The sequence below is a fragment of the Pelobates fuscus genome, chromosome 5 (genome assembly GCF_036172605.1).
Source record: "Pelobates fuscus isolate aPelFus1 chromosome 5, aPelFus1.pri, whole genome shotgun sequence".
Taxonomy (NCBI): domain Eukaryota; kingdom Metazoa; phylum Chordata; class Amphibia; order Anura; family Pelobatidae; genus Pelobates; species Pelobates fuscus.
Window position 1 is genome coordinate 101,476,542 of NC_086321.1, and position 19,854 is coordinate 101,496,395.

The 19,854-nt window shown below is 42.4% G+C and overlaps 1 protein-coding gene across 1 annotated transcript in view; it reads left to right on the forward strand.

The window, feature by feature from the left end:
- LVRN (laeverin) overlaps positions 1-19,630 on the forward strand; it is a 164,685-nt gene extending 145,055 nt beyond the window's left edge. Inside the window, exon 20 of the mRNA XM_063454109.1 lies at positions 19,478-19,630. Within this exon, the coding sequence (XP_063310179.1) occupies positions 19,478-19,630 (153 nt within the window). The remainder of the gene's footprint in view (positions 1-19,477) is intronic.
- The last annotated feature ends 224 nt before the right edge of the window (positions 19,631-19,854 follow it).

Sequence of the window (19,854 nt, forward strand, 5' to 3'; positions counted from 1 at the left end):
TAGGATTTCCCCAGGAAATCTTGTCGGACAGAGGGACCCAGTTTACCGCAGACTTAACCCAGCAGTTGTGGAAGGTCTGTGGTATTAAGCCCCTACTTAGTTCACCGTACCACCCCCAGACTAACGGTCTCTGTGAACGCTTTAATGGTACCCTAAAGCAATTGCTACGGACCTTTACGGCGGAATACAGAGACTGGGAGCGATTTTTGCCACACCTCCTGTTTGCTTACCGGGAGGTACCGCAGGAGTCCACTGGGTTCTCTCCCTTTGAACTGCTCTATGGACGGAGGGTGCGAGGCCCTCTCGACCTCATCCGAGAGCACTGGGAGGGAGAGACGGAACACGAAGGTGTCCCCATCGTACCATATGTGCTAGAAATGCGGGACCGTATGGAACAGTTAGCCCGGATGGCCCGGGATCATCTCCATGCGGCCCAGGGTCGGCAGAAACATTGGTACGATCGGAACGCTAGGCTGAGAACATTCCAGGTAGGACAGAAAGTTCTAGTACTTAAACCCGTTCGAGGAAATAAATTGCAGACCTCCTGGCAAGGCCCCTACAAAGTAGTAGCCCAGGTCTGTGACACCACCTATATCATTGCCAGTAGCAAGGACGAAAAGATACAGAAGTCCTTTCATATAAACCTATTAAAGGAATACCAAGAACGGCCCGAAGACATAGCCGCCATATGCATCCCCGCCACTGAGGACCCTGACAGTCTCCCCATCCCTGATCTATTAGCCAACCCCGAGTCCAAAACCCTGCTTAATACAGTACAGCTAGGGGAGCGATTAACTCCCACAGAACGAGAACAACTCCAGCAACTACTAGTTGAAAAGAGATTAACCTTTTCCCAGGAGCCAGGTTACACCCCTGTAGCGACCCATTACGTAGAAACCCCAGGACAAGCCCCGCTCCGACAAACTCCCTATAGAATTCCCGAGGCTGTAAAAGAAGAGATGAGGAAGGAGATTCAGGAGATGTTAAAACTAGGGGTTATAGAGCCATCCGACAGTCCCTGGGCATCTCCCGTCGTCCTAGTCCCCAAAAAGGACGGGACGACCCGGTTCTGTGTCGATTACCGACGCCTCAACGACCGAACTGTGACAGACGCATACCCCATGCCCCGAGTAGACGAGCTATTGGATCGCATTGCCAGGGGACGCTATCTGACCACCATTGACTTGTGCAAGGGGTACTGGCAGATTCCCCTGGCCAAGGACGCTATCCCTAAGTCGGCGTTTGTCACCCCGTTTGGCCTGTACCAGTTTAAGGTCATGCCTTTCGGGATGAAAAACGCCCCAGCTACTTTTCAGCGCTTAGTGGACCGCCTCCTTGATGGCTTCCAGGACTTCGCTTGCGCATACCTGGATGACATTGCGATCTATAGCGAGACTTGGGGGGAACACCTACAACACATAGAGACTGTGTTGGATCAGATTAGGGCCGCCGGCCTAACTCTAAAGCCAGAGAAGTGTAACTTTGGCATGGCTGAAGTCCAGTATTTGGGACACAGGGTGGGGTGTGGGAAACAACGACCAGAACCCGCTAAAGTAGAGGCCGTAGCCAATTGGCCCACACCCCACACTAAGACACAAGTGTTAGCATTTTTAGGGACAGCAGGGTACTACAGGAGATTTGTCCCTGACTACAGCGCCATCGCCAAACCCTTGACAGATTTAACAAAGAAGAATTTACCTAGAGTAGTCCTGTGGTCTCCCGCCTGTGAAACAGCATTCCAAACCTTGAAACAAGCCTTGATCAATGCACCTGTTTTATCTGTCCCCGTCCCTAACAAAAGATTTGTCGTCCACACAGATGCGTCCATGTACGGACTGGGGGCAGTGCTAAGCCAGGTCGGCGAAGACGGGGGCGAACACCCTGTCGCGTATCTCAGCAGAAAACTGTTACCTAGAGAAGTGAGTTACGCGGCAGTGGAAAAAGAGTGCTTAGCCCTGGTCTGGGCCCTAAAGAAATTAACCCCATATCTGTATGGTCAAGAATTCACCTTAATTACTGATCATAACCCCCTTGTATGGCTGAACAGAGTAGCTGGAGATAATGGACGCTTACTGAGATGGAGTCTCGCACTACAGCCATACAATTTCTCCATCCAATACCGCCCTGGCAAGTTTAATGGGAACGCGGACGGTCTGTCCAGACAAACAGAACTATTGCCCTAACAAAGGACCGGACAGCCCCAAGTTGACCCGAAAAGGATCAATCCGGGTCTGCCGGAGTGTTCCACAAAAGGGGAGCAGTGTAACAGATCCCTACCAACCTCTGGTGGATGTGAAAGAAACAAGGGAATTACAACTTACACATCCATTCGTTCCATTCCCCTGTTCGTCTGGTTCCGTGCGAATTTCACGTGTAATGCAGAGGTGGCCGCCATTTCGGGACTTTCCACGTGTTCGCGGCCATCTTGTGTGCGAACAGCGGTGTTTGCCTGTAACCGCATGGAACTGAAAACGGATACGCAAACAGGCGAACACCGCTGAATCCTCCAGACCTCCATAAGTTCGTACGGAAACTACCGAACGTCCCCTCGTTCGGTAGTTATATGCAATCATCTATGGGGATTCCAGCGAACCCCGCGATTCGCATGGATGGCCAGAGTATCATACCTTTTTACCGTGCGAACGGAGACCGACCGCAAGGCCAAAACTCATGGAACTAATTTCGGCTAGTTGGTCTGTGCGGTCGGTCAAAACTTTGGAACGTTGTATCTCCCGAACTGTACATCCGAATGGGGTGATTTTTGGATATATTGTCCCCCTGAAGGAGAGCTATCCAGCGCTACCGGATTTAAAGCTGTACCCCCTGTTTTTGGGGTACATCCAGAACTGGTGGAAAAATGTGGACATTTTAATTGGGTTATGTAGTTATCTGAGGGGAGGAGACGTGGGGGTGTTACCATCTGTATTATTGGTTGTTTTCATCCTCCCCCTGGGAGTGTTCTGTGTGTATCTATTTCTAATAAAAAGCAGGCTGGGTGTTCCAGTCCTCAGTTCATCTTGACCCTTCAAAACGTAGCCTCGTCTCGTTCTTGGAAGGGGATTATTTGGGAATATTATTCTGCTCCTGTTTACAGCTGAACCTGCTCCTCACTCTGGATATCGTGGATGGGATTACATCAGCCTACTTCTCCACAGCAGCTTGCAGGGAAAAAGGACGTCTTCAACGGCAGAAACCCTCTCTCTATCTGGGTAGCCGTTACAGCGAACATATGCGCTGTTCGGTCCGCCCCCTATTCGTCATCATTGAGTAAACTTTGACCCTGTACCTCACAGTCAGCAGACACATTCCAGTCAATCAGCAGCAGACCCTCCCTCCCAGAGCCTCCCACCTCCTGGACAGCATCCATTTTACATTCATTGCATTCTTAGTGAGAGGAAGGACAGTGTAGCTGCTGCTGATTTGATAGGGAAATTGATAGCTAGGCTAGTGTTCAGTGTCCACTACAGTCCTGAAGGATCTCTGCTGTAAGGGCAGCACCCCAAAAAGCCCTTTTTAGGGCTAGAACATCCGTCTGCTTTTTTCTGTGTAATGTAATTGCAGTTGCCTGCCTGCCAGCCTGTGTGTCAGGCTCACAGCGTATACTGTGCCCACTTGCCCAGTGCCACCACTCATATCTGGTGTCACAATAGCTTGCATTTAACAAAAAAAAACCTTTTTGGACTGTAATATAATAGCAGTCAGTTTCCTTCACACGTGTGCGTTTCAGGGCCTGCCAGGGCACAGTGTCACACCAGTGCAACTCATATCTGGTGTAACAGTAGTGTACATTTAAAAAAAAAAATAAAAACATTTGACTGTAATAGATTGAATAGCAGTTAGTTGTCTGCAAGCGTGTGTGTCAGGCCTACAGCGTCTTCTCTGCCAACTTCTGCCACTGCACAGTGCCACTCATATCTGTTGTCACAGTAGCTTGCACGCATAGTACCACTAATCGAAAAAAAAATGACAGGCAGAGGCAGGCCACCCCACAGGGGCCGATGTGGTTGTGGTGCTGTGATTCCCTTTGGCCCTACAGGGAGTGCAGAATTATTAGGCAAATGAGTATTTTGACCACATCATCCTCTTTATGCATGTTGTCTTACTCCAAGCTCTATAGGCTCGAAAGCCTACTACCAATTAAGCATATTAGGTGATGTGCATCTCTGTAATGAGAAGGGGTGTGGGCTAATGACATCAACACCCTATATCAGGTGTGCATAATTATTAGGCAACTTCCTTTCCTTTGGCAAAATGGGTCAAAAGAAGGACTTGACAGGCTCAGAAAAGTCAAAAATAGTGAGATATCTTGCAGAGGGATGCAGCACTCTTAAAATTGCAAAGCTTCTGAAGCGTGATCATCGAACAATCAAGCGTTTCATTCAAAATAGTCAACAGGGTCGCAAGAAGCGTGTGGAGAAACCAAGGTGCAAAATAACTGCCCATGAACTGAGAAAAGTCAAGCGTGCAGCTACCAAGATGCCACTTGCCACCAGTTTGCCCATATTTCAGAGCTGCAACATCACTGGAGTGCCCAAAAGCACAAGGTGTGCAATACTCAGAGACATGGCCAAGGTAAGAAAGGCTGAAAGACGACCACCACTGAACAAGACACACAAGCTGAAACGTCAAGACTGGGCCAAGAAATATCTCAAGACTGATTTTTCTAAGGTTTTATGGACTGATGAAATGAGAGTGAGTCTTGATGGGCCAGATGGATGGGCCCGTGGCTGGATTGGTAAAGGGCAGAGAGCTCCAGTCCGACTCAGACGCCAGCAAGGTGGAGGTGGAGTACTGGTTTGGGCTGGTATCATCAAAGATGAGCTTGTGGGGCCTTTTCGGGTTGAGGATGGAGTCAAGCTCAACTCCCAGTCCTACTGCCAGTTTCTGGAAGACACCTTCTTCAAGCAGTGGTACAGGAAGAAGTCTGCATCCTTCAAGAAAAACATGATTTTCATGCAGGACAATGCTCCATCACACGCGTCCAAGTACTCCACAGCGTGGCTGGCAAGAAAGGGTATAAAAGAAGAAAATCTAATGACATGGCCTCCTTGTTCACCTAATCTGAACCCCATTGAGAACCTGTGGTCCATCATCAAATGGGAGATTTACAAGGAGGGAAAACAGTACACCTCTCTGAACAGTGTCTGGGAGGCTGTGGTTGCTGCTGCACGCAATGTTGATGGTGAACAGATCAAAACACTGACAGAATCCATGGATGGCAGGCTTTTGAGTGTCCTTGCAAAGAAAGGTGGCTATATTGGTCACTGATTTGTTTTTGTTATGTTTTTGAATGTCAGAAATGTATATTTGTGAATGTTGAGATGTTATATTGGTTTCACTGGTAAAAATAAATAATTGAAATGGGTATATATTTGTTTTTTGTTAAGTTGCCTAATAATTATGCACAGTAATAGTCACCTGCACACACAGATATCCCCCTAAAATAGCTATAACTAAAAACAAACTAAAAACTACTTCCAAAAATATTCAGCTTTGATATTAATGAGTTTTTTGGGTTCATTGAGAACATGGTTGTTGTTCAATAATAAAATTAATCCTCAAAAATACAACTAGCCTAATAATTCTGCACTCCCTGTAGAATAATGCCCAGTGTTCAGAGGCCACGTACCCTGAACTCGAAAAGTTCTGAGGACATAGTTGACTGGCTAACACAGGACACCCAATCTTCTTCTACAGCTTCCGCTCGGAACCTTGACGCACCATTCTCCTCCAGCTTAGCTTTGGGCACCTCTCAAGTTACCACTCACCCGCCTGCCGCCACCACCAACACTAGCACCACAGCAGCTTCACTTTATCTGTCAGAGGAGTTATTTACACATCCGTTTGAAGAAATGAGTGATGCGCAACCATTATTACCAGAGGATGTAGATAACAGGAATATGTCTCAGTCAGGCAGCATTACACACATGGACGTACGGTGTGATGATGATGATGATGTTGTACCCGCTGCTGCTTCCTTTGCTGAGTTGTCAGATACAAGTGAAGCGGTTGATGATGACTATGCGTCCGTGGATGTCACGTGGGTGCCCGCTAGAAGAGAAGAAAAACAGTGTGAAAGTTCAGATGGGGAGACAGAGAGGAGGAGGAGACGAGTTGGAAGCAGGGGGAGGTGGCACAGTCAGACAGCATGCATCGGCACCCGGGGTCAGCCAGACAGTATGCCAATCAACGCATGCTGTTGCCACCACCAGAATGCCGTCATTGCAGAGCTCAGCAGTGTGGAATTTGTTTTGTGTGTCTGCCTCTGACAACAGCGATGCCATTTGCAACCTGTGCCAAAAGAAACTGAGTCGTGGGAAGTCCAACACCCACCTAGGTACAACTGCTTTGCGAAGGCACATGATCGCACATCACAAACGCCTATGGGATCAACACATGAGTACAAGCAGCACGCAAACTCAAAGCCGCCATCCTCCTCCTGGTCCAGCATCTTCAGCCACATCAACCACTGCTGTCCTCCTTGCCCCCTCTCAACCATCCGCCACTCCATCTCTCGCCTTGAGCAGTTCCCGCTCATCTGCCCACAGTCAGGTGTCTGTCAAGGTTATGTTTAAGCGTAAGAAGCCAATGTCAGAAAGTCACCCCCTTGCCCAGCGTCTGACAGCTGGCTTGTCTGAACTATTAGCCCGCCAGCTTTTACCATACAAGCTGGTGGAGTCTGAGGCGTTCAAAAAAATTGTGGCTATTGGGATACCGCAGTGGAAGGTACCCGGACGAAATTTCTTTGCACAAAAGGCAATCCCCAACCTGTACTCGATTGTGCAAAAGGAAGTAATGGCATGTCTGGCACACAGTGTTGGGGCAAGGGTCCATCTGACCACTGATGCCTGGTCTGCAAAGCATGGTCAGGGCAGGTATATCACCTACACTGCGCATTGGGTAAACCTGCTGACGGCTGCCAAGCATGGAATGCGTGGCTCTGCAGAGGAGTTGGTGACACCGCCTTGTGCTGCTGCGTCTTGCTCCACATCAACGGCACCCCCCCAGCTCCCCAGGTACTATTCCACATCCCGGATACGGCAGTGTCACGCCGTCTTGGGGTTGACTTGCCTGAAAGCAGAGAGTCACACCGGACAAGCACTCCTGTCCGCCCTGAACGCACAGGTGGATCAGTGTCTGACTCCGCACCAACTGGAGATCGGCGAAGTGGTTTGTGACAACGGAAGAAATTTGTTGGCGGCATTGTATTTGGGCAAGTTGACACATGTGCCGTGCATGGCAATGCGTGTAATCTGATCGTACAACGCTTTGTGCATAATTACACAGGCTTACAGGACGTCCTGAAGCAGGCCAGGAAGGTGTGTGGCCATTTCAGGCGTTCCTACACGGCCATGGCGCACTTTGCAGATATCCAGTGGCGAAACAACATGCCAGTGAGGCGCTTGATTTGCGACAGCCCGACACGTTGGAATTCAACACTCCTAATGTTCGACCGCCTGCTCCAAGAAGAAAAGGCCGTTAACGAGTATTTGTATGACTAGGTATGGTGAATTGTATTTGTATGGTGCTAGGACAGCCTCTGCAGAGCTGGGAATTTTTTTGCCACGTTACTGCGCAATGCCTGTAGGCTCATGCGTCCTTTTGAGGAGGTGACAAACCTAGTCAGTCGCACCGAAGGCACCATCAGCAACATCATACCATTTGTTTTCTTCATGGAGCGTGCCCTGCGAAGAGTGCTGGATCAGGCCGTAGATGAGCATGAAGAGGATGAGTTGTGGTCACCATCACCACCAGAAACAGCCTTATCAGCATCGCTTGCTGGACCTGCGGCAACGCTGGAAGAGGATTGTGAGGAAGAGGAGTCAGAGGAGGAATGTGGCTTTGAGGAGGAGGAGGAAGACCAACCACAACAGGCATCCCAGGGTGCTCTAGTGAGAAAAGGTGGGAGGGGAACAGCGCTACAGTACTGATCACAAGGGGGAAAAAAAGCTGCACACCTGAAAGGAAGGGCTACCCTCAAACCCTTCAGAAAATGGAGAAAACAAAAAACAACAAATACAGAGTGCGCTGGATAAAATAAACGAAAACGATAACACAAAAAGGAAAGTCTCTATAGGTACAGTGTAGACCTTGAGTAAATGTTCTTCTGTTCTCGCTTTGGAATCGCAGTGGTTGGATATGAAACACAAAAGCAGAGAAGGGGGGGACCAATAGTGCAAAACCGTATGGTAGAGAGGATCACGAACAACACAGACGTAGAGAAATGCCAACTTACAATTTTTAGAGCTAAGCCCAGCTCTAGGTAAAACAGCTTACAGTGGTATTTGATACTCCCCACATGTAGGATATAACTGGGCAATTGGAGTCTCCACACGATTCTTTAAAACTTCTGAGACAGACGTCAGCATATAAAATATATAAAAGAAAAAAAACCAATGGTGCAATAACTTAGGTAGTACTGCAACAACAGACAACACAGAGGTCCTAAGAGTGCCAACTTACAATTTAGAGAGCTATAACCAGCTCTGAGTAAAACAGCATACAGTGGTATTTAAACTCCCCACGTGTAGGATATTCCTCTAGTGATGCTTGTAGTGCCGGTCTTATGAAAAATAAAATCACAAGAGAGGGCCCATAGTGTTTTCCATATGTAAAAATGACAAAGTGATAAAAAGAAACGTACTTACAGTGTTCAGAGCAGCCACACTGCTCTATGAACCAAGCGTAGGTGGAATAATCCCCACCAGGGATTTCTTTTGCAGTACTGGATCTTGTTAAAAATGATGATAAAAAGATCAGCCAGGATAAAACAGCAGCATATAAAGTAAATGAACTAACCCAAAGTAAAAGGTAGTAACAAAATACTTTAATATAAAACAGAGTAAAAATACACAACGCGTTTCGCCAAACAGTAGGCTTTTTCAAGTGTAGAGTAAATAATCCTGGCTATTCACATTATATAGGCAGCTAATTTGCAATGAATTTCAAAGATTGGCGCCAAAATGGCATCATTACCATGTGACTGCAGTCACATGACTTTCAGTTATACATATGATAGGTGGACATATTAAAATAGTGAAAAAAAAATCGTTTTTATATTTTAATAGTATAGGGTAGTACTAAACCCACATATGACCTGAGGGGTATAAAAAGAAATAGACTTTTATGTGAGGGAGGGAAGAAATTAGGTTGTGAAATGAAAGGTTAAAGGTCGCGAGGGCGTGGCCGTTTTTAAACCAAAAAGGTGGGCGGGGTCGGCATAATGCTGTGTGTATTCGCTGGGAATGCAGGGAAATGTAGTCCTGGTCACATGACATTGGTTTACACATATAATAGGTGGACAAGTTAAAACAGTAAAAAATAATCGTTTTTATATTTTAATAGTATAGGGTAGTACTAAGCCCCCATATGACCTGAGGGGTATAAAAAGAAATAGGCTTTTATGTGAGGGAGGGAAGAAATTAGGTTGTGAAATGAAAGGTTAAAGGTCGCGAGGGCGTGGCCCTGGGACCATCTTAGTAGAGTGGAGTGTAAATAGAAGGCGGCCATATTGTTGAAGGGCAAAAGGGGTGAAATGTAAGGGTGGGCACTATATTTAAAGGGCAAAGGGGTGGAATGTAATTATGGTTGGAGGAGAACATACAGAATATTAAAACATATTAAAAAACAGTGACAATATAATACAATTTTATGTGCAAATATAAAAAAAAAAAAAAGTTAAAAAAAGAGGAAAATAAAGTTGCAGATTGTATATGGATAAATATTGCTAATAAAGGTTACAATGTATTTTGCTACTATTAAAAGAATAATCCTAATAACCATATTAATTAAAAGTGAATATAAATTATTATGAAACAATACAAAGAATTACAAAAAATTAAAAAGGTCAAATTCTGCATTTAAGCCATCTGGGGTTAGTGTCTTAAGATTAAAAACCCATTCCATTTCGGCTTTTCCCAGAATATTTCTTATATCACCGCCTCGCCATGGAATATTGCATATTTGAATAGGGGTGAATTTAAGAACGTTGGGGTTTTTTTGGTGGTGTGTCAGAAAATGCTTGGACACTGTGATTTTCAAATCCATTTTTGATGTTTCGACAGTGTTCTGATATCCTAATTTTTAGGCACCTTGACGTCATGCCTACATATTGGAGGCCACAAGGGCACTCCAGTAGGTATATAACATTTTTCGTACAACACGTAATGAACTGTTTGATATTATAACTTTTGTTGGTAATATTGGATTTAAATGTTGTGGTTTTATTTGGGACTGACGTTTGGGTAGTTTTACAAACAATACATTTTCTGCATTTAAAAAAACCTTTGATGTTAGACAAGGTGGATAATTTTTTTGATGGTTTGGTCTTTGTAAAATTTTTTGTTTAAAAGCGTTTTAAAATTAGGGGCACCTCTAAAAATGATATTAGGTTTTTCAGGGATAATTTTATTGAGAACAGGGTCTTCAGATAAAATGTGCCAATGTTTGTGGATAGTTTTCCTTATGTCTTTGTTCTTGTTATTATAGTCAAAAATGATGGGTAGGGAAGGGGTAGTGGTGGAGTTTTTATTTTTGTATTTTAGCAGACTACTCCTTTCACCAGACTTGATTTTAGTGATAATGGTTTCAAGTTTTTCTTCTGAATAATGTTTGTCTAAAAATTTGTTTTTTAAAATGTTGCTTTGTTCGTTAAAATCTTCGTTAAGTGTGCAGTTTCTTTTGAGTCTTAGAAACTGGCTTTTTGGAGCGCTATCTAGCCAGGGAGTGTAATGACAGCTGTTTTGATCGATGACTGTGTTTGTACACACTTTTTTAAAAAAGTTTTCGTGTTTAATTTACCATCTTTAATAAAAATGTTTAGATCTAAAAAGCTGATTTCTTCTTTACTAAATTCTGTGGTTAAAACAATGCCTTTGTCATTATTGCTTAAGTGATTTAAAAAGAGTTTTAAGGAGTTTTCAGTACCTTTCCAAATAAAAAATAAATCATCGATGTAACGGAAATATGAGACCAGGTTTGCCCTCCAATCATGGTTACCCCAGACTGCTTCAGTTTCCCAGTCTGCCATGAATAGATTAGCGTAGCTGGGGGCAAACCTGGTCCCCATAGCCGTGCCTCTTTTTTGAATATAAAAAGAATCTAAAAACCAAAAAAAATAGTTTTTTAAAATGATATTAATACCTTCTATGATGAAGTCAATTTGGGGTTGTGGTATTCTCTTTTCGGCTTCAAGTATTGTTGTGACTGCTTTGCAACCTTTGTCGTGGGGGATAATTGTATAGAGTGATGTAACGTCGCAAGTCACTAAAATGTAGTCATTGTGCCATGTAAAATCTTTAAAAAAAGAGGAGAAGGGACATAGTATCTTTGAGGTAGGATTTCATATTTTTTACAGATGGTTGGAGTAAAATGTCAATGTATTCCGATAGGTTTGATAAAATAGAGTTGATGCCAGAAACAATGTGGCGGCCTGGGGGGTTGGTTTCATTTTTGTGGATTTTTGGAAGAAAATAAATTACTGGGATTTTAGGGTGTGATTTATTGAGGTAGTTAAATTCTTTTTTGTTTAAAATGTTGGAGTTACTCCCTTTCAGTAAGTAATTATATAAAGTGGCTTGGATTTGAGGGCTGGGGTCTGTTTTTAGCTTCTCATATACATTAGTGTCGTTTAGTTGTTTGTGGGCCTCTTCTATATACATTTCTTTTGAGAGGATTACAAGGCCGCCTCCCTTGTCCGCTGGTTTAATAACGATATTTTCGTCTAATTGTAATTCTTTAAGTGCTTTTAGTTCTTGGGGGTTTAAGTTAAGTTTGTCTGACTTTTTTTTTCTTAATTTTATCAAGGTCTTTTAAAACAAGTTTTTCAAAAACCTCTAAAGGTCCGGACTTGCAATTTGATGGATAAAATTTAGATTGTGGTTTAAGGTGGGTAGTAGTCCACCTATACATCAGAAAAAGGCTCACACTTCGCGTTACTCTAACTATGAACACCCAACTAAACACCAAGCATTGAAATACACATCAGACCACACATATAGACCTCACCAACATTCAAACGTACATTATGACAACACAGTAAGATCATATATACCACCAATACCCCAGCCCTTACTCAAAAAACATCCCAGAACCTATCACTACACCTCCCAAAGGGAGTCCACGCACTCACCTCGTTACCACCACCACAAAAACCACTACAATCACAACCACTATAGCTCTTATAGAAATGACACTTCAAATACATATAAGGATGCCTCCCCCAGACCTCAAAGATCTAGATTTGCACATAGAAACTATGGCTACACAGACCAACCAAAATCCCCCATCACTAACCATAACAGATATCAACTCCTATCAGTAGATTCTGAAATAGACACGGAGGATAATTTTTTAGAAATCAGATCCAACACACAGTCTCACCCACTATCATTCCAAGCATCACGAGTAAGAAAAAGAAGTTATTCATTAGAGGAAGGAGCAGTGGCAGAAGGGAGCAAGAGAGAAAGGCTAATAGAATAGAAAATCAAAAACCCATTAAAGAAAGGGGTATTTTTAATTTGTCCCAACAAACACTCACATCCACCCAAATAGCCGTTCTCAGTAAAGGCTTAAAATTTGCACCCACTACATCATTTAAACCCTTCCAAGCATTCTTGGACGTAAACAAATTCGTAAGAAAAGCCACTTTAAAAAGATTTTTTATGGGAAATGAAACTACGTCCCTTCCTACCACCCCTACCCAACCCACCACCACCCTTAACATCATCAATACCCACCTTAAACCACAATCTAAATTTTATCCATCAAATTGCAAGTCCGGACCTTTAGAGGTTTTTGAAAAACTTGTTTTAAAAGACCTTGATAAAATTAAGAAAAAAAAAGTCAGACAAACTTAACTTAAACCCCCAAGAACTAAAAGCACTTAAAGAATTACAATTAGACGAAAATATCGTTATTAAACCAGCGGACAAGGGAGGCGGCCTTGTAATCCTCTCAAAAGAAATGTATATAGAAGAGGCCCACAAACAACTAAACGACACTAATGTATATGAGAAGCTAAAAACAGACCCCAGCCCTCAAAGCCAAGCCACTTTATATAATTACTTACTGAAAGGGAGTAACTCCAACATTTTAAACAAAAAAGAATTTAACTACCTCAATAAATCACACCCTAAAATCCCAGTAATTTATTTTCTTCCAAAAATCCACAAAAATGAAACCAACCCCCCAGGCCGCCACATTGTTTCTGGCATCAACTCTATTTTATCAAACCTATCGGAATACATTGACATTTTACTCCAACCATCTGTAAAAAATATGAAATCCTACCTCAAAGATACTATGTCCCTTCTCCTCTTTTTTAAAGATTTTACATGGCACAATGACTACATTTTAGTGACTTGCGACGTTACATCACTCTATACAATTATCCCCCACAACAAAGGTTGCAAAGCAGTCACAACAATACTTGAAGCCGAAAAGAGAATACCACAACCCCAAATTGACTTCATCATAGAAGGTATTAATATCATTTTAAAAAACTATTTTTTTTGGTTTTTAGATTCTTTTTATATTCAAAAAAGAGGCACGGCTATGGGGACCAGGTTTGCCCCCAGCTACGCTAATCTATTCATGGCAGACTGGGAAACTGAAGCAGTCTGGGGTAACCATGATTGGAGGGCAAACCTGGTCTCATATTTCCGTTACATCGATGATTTATTTTTTATTTGGAAAGGTACTGAAAACTCCTTAAAACTCTTTTTAAATCACTTAAGCAATAATGACAAAGGCATTGTTTTAACCACAGAATTTAGTAAAGAAGAAATCAGCTTTTTAGATCTAAACATTTTTATTAAAGATGGTAAATTAAACACGAAAACTTTTTTTAAAAAAGTGTGTACAAACACAGTCATCGATCAAAACAGCTGTCATTACACTCCCTGGCTAGATAGCGCTCCAAAAAGCCAGTTTCTAAGACTCAAAAGAAACTGCACACTTAACGAAGATTTTAACGAACAAAGCAACATTTTAAAAAACAAATTTTTAGACAAACATTATTCAGAAGAAAAACTTGAAACCATTATCACTAAAATCAAGTCTGGTGAAAGGAGTAGTCTGCTAAAATACAAAAATAAAAACTCCACCACTACCCCTTCCCTACCCATCATTTTTGACTATAATAACAAGAACAAAGACATAAGGAAAACTATCCACAAACATTGGCACATTTTATCTGAAGACCCTGTTCTCAATAAAATTATCCCTGAAAAACCTAATATCATTTTTAGAGGTGCCCCTAATTTTAAAACGCTTTTAAACAAAAAATTTTACAAAGACCAAACCATCAAAAAAATTATCCACCTTGTCTAACATCAAAGGTTTTTTTAAATGCAGAAAATGTATTGTTTGTAAAACTACCCAAACGTCAGTCCCAAATAAAACCACAACATTTAAATCCAATATTACCAACAAAAGTTATAATATCAAACAGTTCATTACGTGTTGTACGAAAAATGTTATATACCTACTGGAGTGCCCTTGTGGCCTCCAATATGTAGGCATGACGTCAAGGTGCCTAAAAATTAGGATATCAGAACACTGTCGAAACATCAAAAATGGATTTGAAAATCACACAGTGTCCAAGCATTTTCTGACACACCACCAAAAAAACCCCAACGTTCTTAAATTCACCCCTATTCAAATATGCAATATTCCATGGCGAGGCGGTGATATAAGAAATATTCTGGGAAAAGCCGAAATGGAATGGGTTTTTAATCTTAAGACACTAACCCCAGATGGCTTAAATGCAGAATTTGACCTTTTTAATTTTTTGTAATTCTTTGTATTGTTTCATAATAATTTATATTCACTTTTAATTAATATGGTTATTAGGATTATTCTTTTAATAGTAGCAAAATACATTGTAACCTTTATTAGCAATATTTATCCATATACAATCTGCAACTTTATTTTCCTCTTTTTTTAACTTTTTTTTTTTTTTATATTTGCACATAAAATTGTATTATATTGTCACTGTTTTTTAATATGTTTTAATATTCTGTATGTTCTCCTCCAACCATAATTACATTCCACCCCTTTGCCCTTTAAATATAGTGCCCACCCTTACATTTCACCCCTTTTGCCCTTCAACAATATGGCCGCCTTCTATTTACACTCCACTCTACTAAGATGGTCCCAGGGCCACGCCCTCGCGACCTTTAACCTTTCATTTCACAACCTAATTTCTTCCCTCCCTCACATAAAAGCCTATTTCTTTTTATACCCCTCAGGTCATATGGGGGCTTAGTACTACCCTATACTATTAAAATATAAAAACGATTATTTTTTACTGTTTTAACTTGTCCACCTATTATATGTGTAAACCAATGTCATGTGACCAGGACTACATTTCCCTGCATTCCCAGCGAATACACACAGCATTATGCCGACCCCGCCCACCTTTTTGGTTTAAAAACGGCCACGCCCTCGCGACCTTTAACCTTTCATTTCACAACCTAATTTCTTCCCTCCCTCACATAAAAGTCTATTTCTTTTTATACCCCTCAGGTCATATGTGGGTTTAGTACTACCCTATACTATTAAAATATAAAAACGATTTTTTTTTCACTATTTTAATATGTCCACCTATCATATGTATAACTGAAAGTCATGTGACTGCAGTCACATGGTAATGATGCCATTTTGGCGCCAATCTTTGAAATTCATTGCAAATTAGCTGCCTATATAATGTGAATAGCCAGGATTATTTACTCTACACTTGAAAAAGCCTACTGTTTGGCGAAACGCGTTGTGTATTTTTACTCTGTTTTATATTAAAGTATTTTGTTACTACCTTTTACTTTGGGTTAGTTCATTTACTTTATATGCTGCTGTTTTATCCTGGCTGATCTTTTTATCATCATTTTTAACAAGATCCAGTACTGCAAAAGAAATCCCTGGTGGGGATTATTCCACCTACGCTTGGTTCATAGAGCAGTGTGGCTGCTCTGAACACTGTAAGTACGTTTCTTTTTATCACTTTGTCATTTTTACATATGGAAAACACTATGGACCCTCTCTTGTGATTTTATTTTTCATAAGACCGGCACTACAAGCATCACTAGAGGAATATCCTACACGTGGGGAGTTTAAATACCACTGTATGCTGTTTTACTCAGAGCTGGTTATAGCTCTCTAAATTGTAAGTTGGCACTCTTAGGACCTCTGTGTTGTCTGTTGTTGCAGTACTACCTAAGTTATTGCACCATTGGTTTTTTTTCTTTTATATATTTTATATGCTGACGTCTGTCTCAGAAGTTTTAAAGAATCGTGTGGAGACTCCAATTGCCCAGTTATATCCTACATGTGGGGAGTATCAAATACCACTGTAAGCTGTTTTACCTAGAGCTGGGCTTAGCTCTAAAAATTGTAAGTTGGCATTTCTCTACGTCTGTGTTGTTCGTGATCCTCTCTACCATACGGTTTTGCACTATTGGTCCCCCCCTTCTCTGCTTTTGTGTTTCATATCCAACCACTGCGATTCCAAAGCGAGAACAGAAGAACATTTACTCAAGGTCTACACTGTACCTATAGAGACTTTCCTTTTTGTGTTATCGTTTTCGTTTATTTTATCCAGCGCACCCTGTATTTGTTGTTTTTTGTTATCCCAGGGTGCTCGTTGTCACCTATCTGGTACCCGTGATGTTGTACGTGGCTGGACGAGGAACAGGACATGAGTAGCTCGGCACCCAGGCTTGCAAATGGGGTCTTTCATGCTGTCGTGCCTGTTGGGGGACCCTCGTATAAAAAGGCTGAAGGAGAACGACCTGTACTGGGTGTCCACGCTACTAGACCCCCGGTATAAGCAGAAAGTGCCTGAAATGTTACCGAATTACGGCAAGTCGGAAAGGATGCAGCAGTTCCAAAATCAATTTAAAAGTATGCTTTACACAGTGTATAAGGGTGATGTCACAGCACAACTTGAATCTAACAGGGGAAGAGGTGAAAGTAATCCTCCTCCTCCCACGACCACGCCGGCAAGGACAGGATGCTTTACAGACGTGTTGTTGATGGAGGACATGCGGAGCTTTTTAAGTCCTATGCATCGCTACAGCCCTTCGGGGTCCACCCTCAGAGAATGACTCGACCGACAGGTAGCAGACTACCTCGCCTTAACTGCAGATATCGACACTCTGAGGAGCGACGATGAACCCCTTGACTACTGGGTGTGAGGGCTTGACCTGTGGCCTGAGCTATCCCAATTTGCGATAGAACTTCTGGCCTGCCCCGCTTCAAGTGTCCTGTCAGAAAGGACCTTCAGTGCAGCAGGAGGTATTGTCACTGAGAAGAGAAGTTGCCTAGGTCAAAAAAGTCTAGATTACCTCACCTTTATTAAGATGAATGAGGGATGGATCCTGAAGGGACTGACAGTGGGCTATACATTCGACTAAAAAAGGCCTGATGAGGGGGACGTAACAGGGTGTCGTGGCTGCCGGCCCGCCACGTGATATTTAAATCCCTAGCTCACCCCAGTACCTTGCCCTGTCGTGGTTTCCTGTTCCTGGTTTCCTGAGAGTGCTTTATCATTGTGAATCTGATTTCCTGGTATCCTGATCTTGGCTTTTCCCTGGTTATTCTGAATTCTGGTTTCCCTGACTTGGCTTGTGTAAACGGTATTGTGTATTTTCTGGCTTCCTTGACCTCGGCTTTCCCTTTGACCATTCTCTGTCTCTAGCGTATTAGTCCGGCCATTCTAAGGTCCGGTTTACGCTCTGTCCTTTTATTTTCCTTTTCTTGCCTATGTATATGTTTACATAGTTTCTGCGTGCTGGACCACACTAGTAGTCGTGACATTGGGATTAAACTGATAAGAATAGTACTACTTAACACACCACTCCTATCTGGTGGCACATTAGATTGCACGCGCAGTGCCCCAAATTTGAAGTAGGAGGACCGACCAAGCATCTTTTTCCATCTCCCGGTTCCTAAAATCGATGCCATATACACGTCCCCTGATAGGGGACGTAAACAGGATTAAACTGATGGGAGTGGTGTGTTAAGTAGTACTATTCCTATTTGGTGGCACATTAGATTGCATGCGCATTGCCCCAAATTTGAAGTAGGAGGACCGACCAAGCATCTTTTTCCATCTCCCCGTTCCTAAAATCGATGCCATATACACGTCCCCTGATAGGGGACGTAACAGGGATTAAACTGATAGGAATAGTACTACTTAACACACCTTATAATAACGCAGAGAGAGGAGTCTGAAGAAGAGGAGTCAGATGAGGAAGGTGGCTTTGAGGAGGTGGAAGACCAAACACAGCAGGCATCCCAGGGGGCTTGTTGTCACCTTTCGGGGACCCTTGGTGTTGTACGTGGCTGGGTGGAGGAAGAGACCTTCAATGACATCAGTGAGGACAAGGAACGGGACATGGCTAGCTTGGTATCCAACCTTGTGCAAATGGGGAGTTTGCAGTTGTGCAAATGGACTGTTTGCGGTTGTTTGCGGTACGTTAAACGGGGAGTTTGGTCTGTCACTGTGAAGCGGGTAACCCTTACACTACCTGATCGATACAACATCATACCTGATGTTTTAAAGCACGTTATTCCAAACAATTTAGGAATGTTAGGTGATTTATGCCCTTTATGGATTAAAACCAGACTCTGCATCAACTATGTAATTTTCCATGGGAGTTTTGCCATGGATCCCCCTCCGGCATGCCACAGTCCAGGTGTTAGTCCCCTTGAAACTACTTTTACATCACTATTGTGGCCAGAAAAAGTCCCTGTGGGTTTTAAAATTCGCCTGCCCATTGAAGTCTATGGTGGTTCGCCCGTTCGCGAACAGTTGCGGAAGTTCGCGTTCGCCGTTCGCAAACCGAAAATGTTATGTTCGCAACATCACTAATAATAAATACTATAACAAGACAAAAGGAAAAATGTAAGGAGGATAAACTTTATTAGTGTGCCCTTGGACCAGACAGTAGTGCAGACTAAGCATGTTAAAGAGGACTATAAAAATGGGCATATTGACATGATTAGTTGATGTTAGCCTTATACCAGCACCCACAGGCATTAGTAACAGGGGTGGAGTAAATTGCTGAACTAATCATGGCAGACACAGCATGCTTTTAACAGCAGCATAACATAACAACATTGCTTTGTTTTCTTTTTTATTCTTATTTGTTTACTGCTACAAAAACTGGGAGGGAGCTGCCCAATCTGCCCATACAGATTAGCCTCTACTGTCCGCAACCTTTCTCTGGGTCTCTAAGGTTTCAGAACCTCATGCATTCCTGGAACTGTGTTGCCTATGTTACCCCACGTGCTGGACCTGTTGTCGTTGGATCACTAACCCAATCGTGATATAGGCTGTTGCCTAGGTCTCCTTGTTGTTGATCCAGCTAAACAAACATTAAATGATGCCTGCCTTTTTAGTGTTGCAATCACTTGTAAACGTGGCACTGCAGAATTTTAATAAAATGCGCACTTTCATTTTTTTTTTTTTTTACAGATACAACAATTAATTAACAGGACGGTTGCAGACAGAGACAGCACACTGGAGAGACTTGAAAGTAACAGGAAATCCACCTTGGCGTGGACAAGCTTATGGAATACCAAAATCTACAACTGGTTACAAAAGAACACGGATGATTCAGACTTCTGAAAATGTCAATTTTTGTGAAAATAGATAATAATAATAATTTCTGTTTTTAAATTTGTTCTCCTGTATATACAAAGTTTCACTATTTTGTACCTAAACAGCAGAACTCCATTCTATATTGATTTTATATATTTTTTTACAATTTATAAGAATGTGAAATAAATTTGCTCTGATTCATGGTTCGGTACATTTCCTGTTCTTTATTCTATTTACCTCACAAAAGTAAA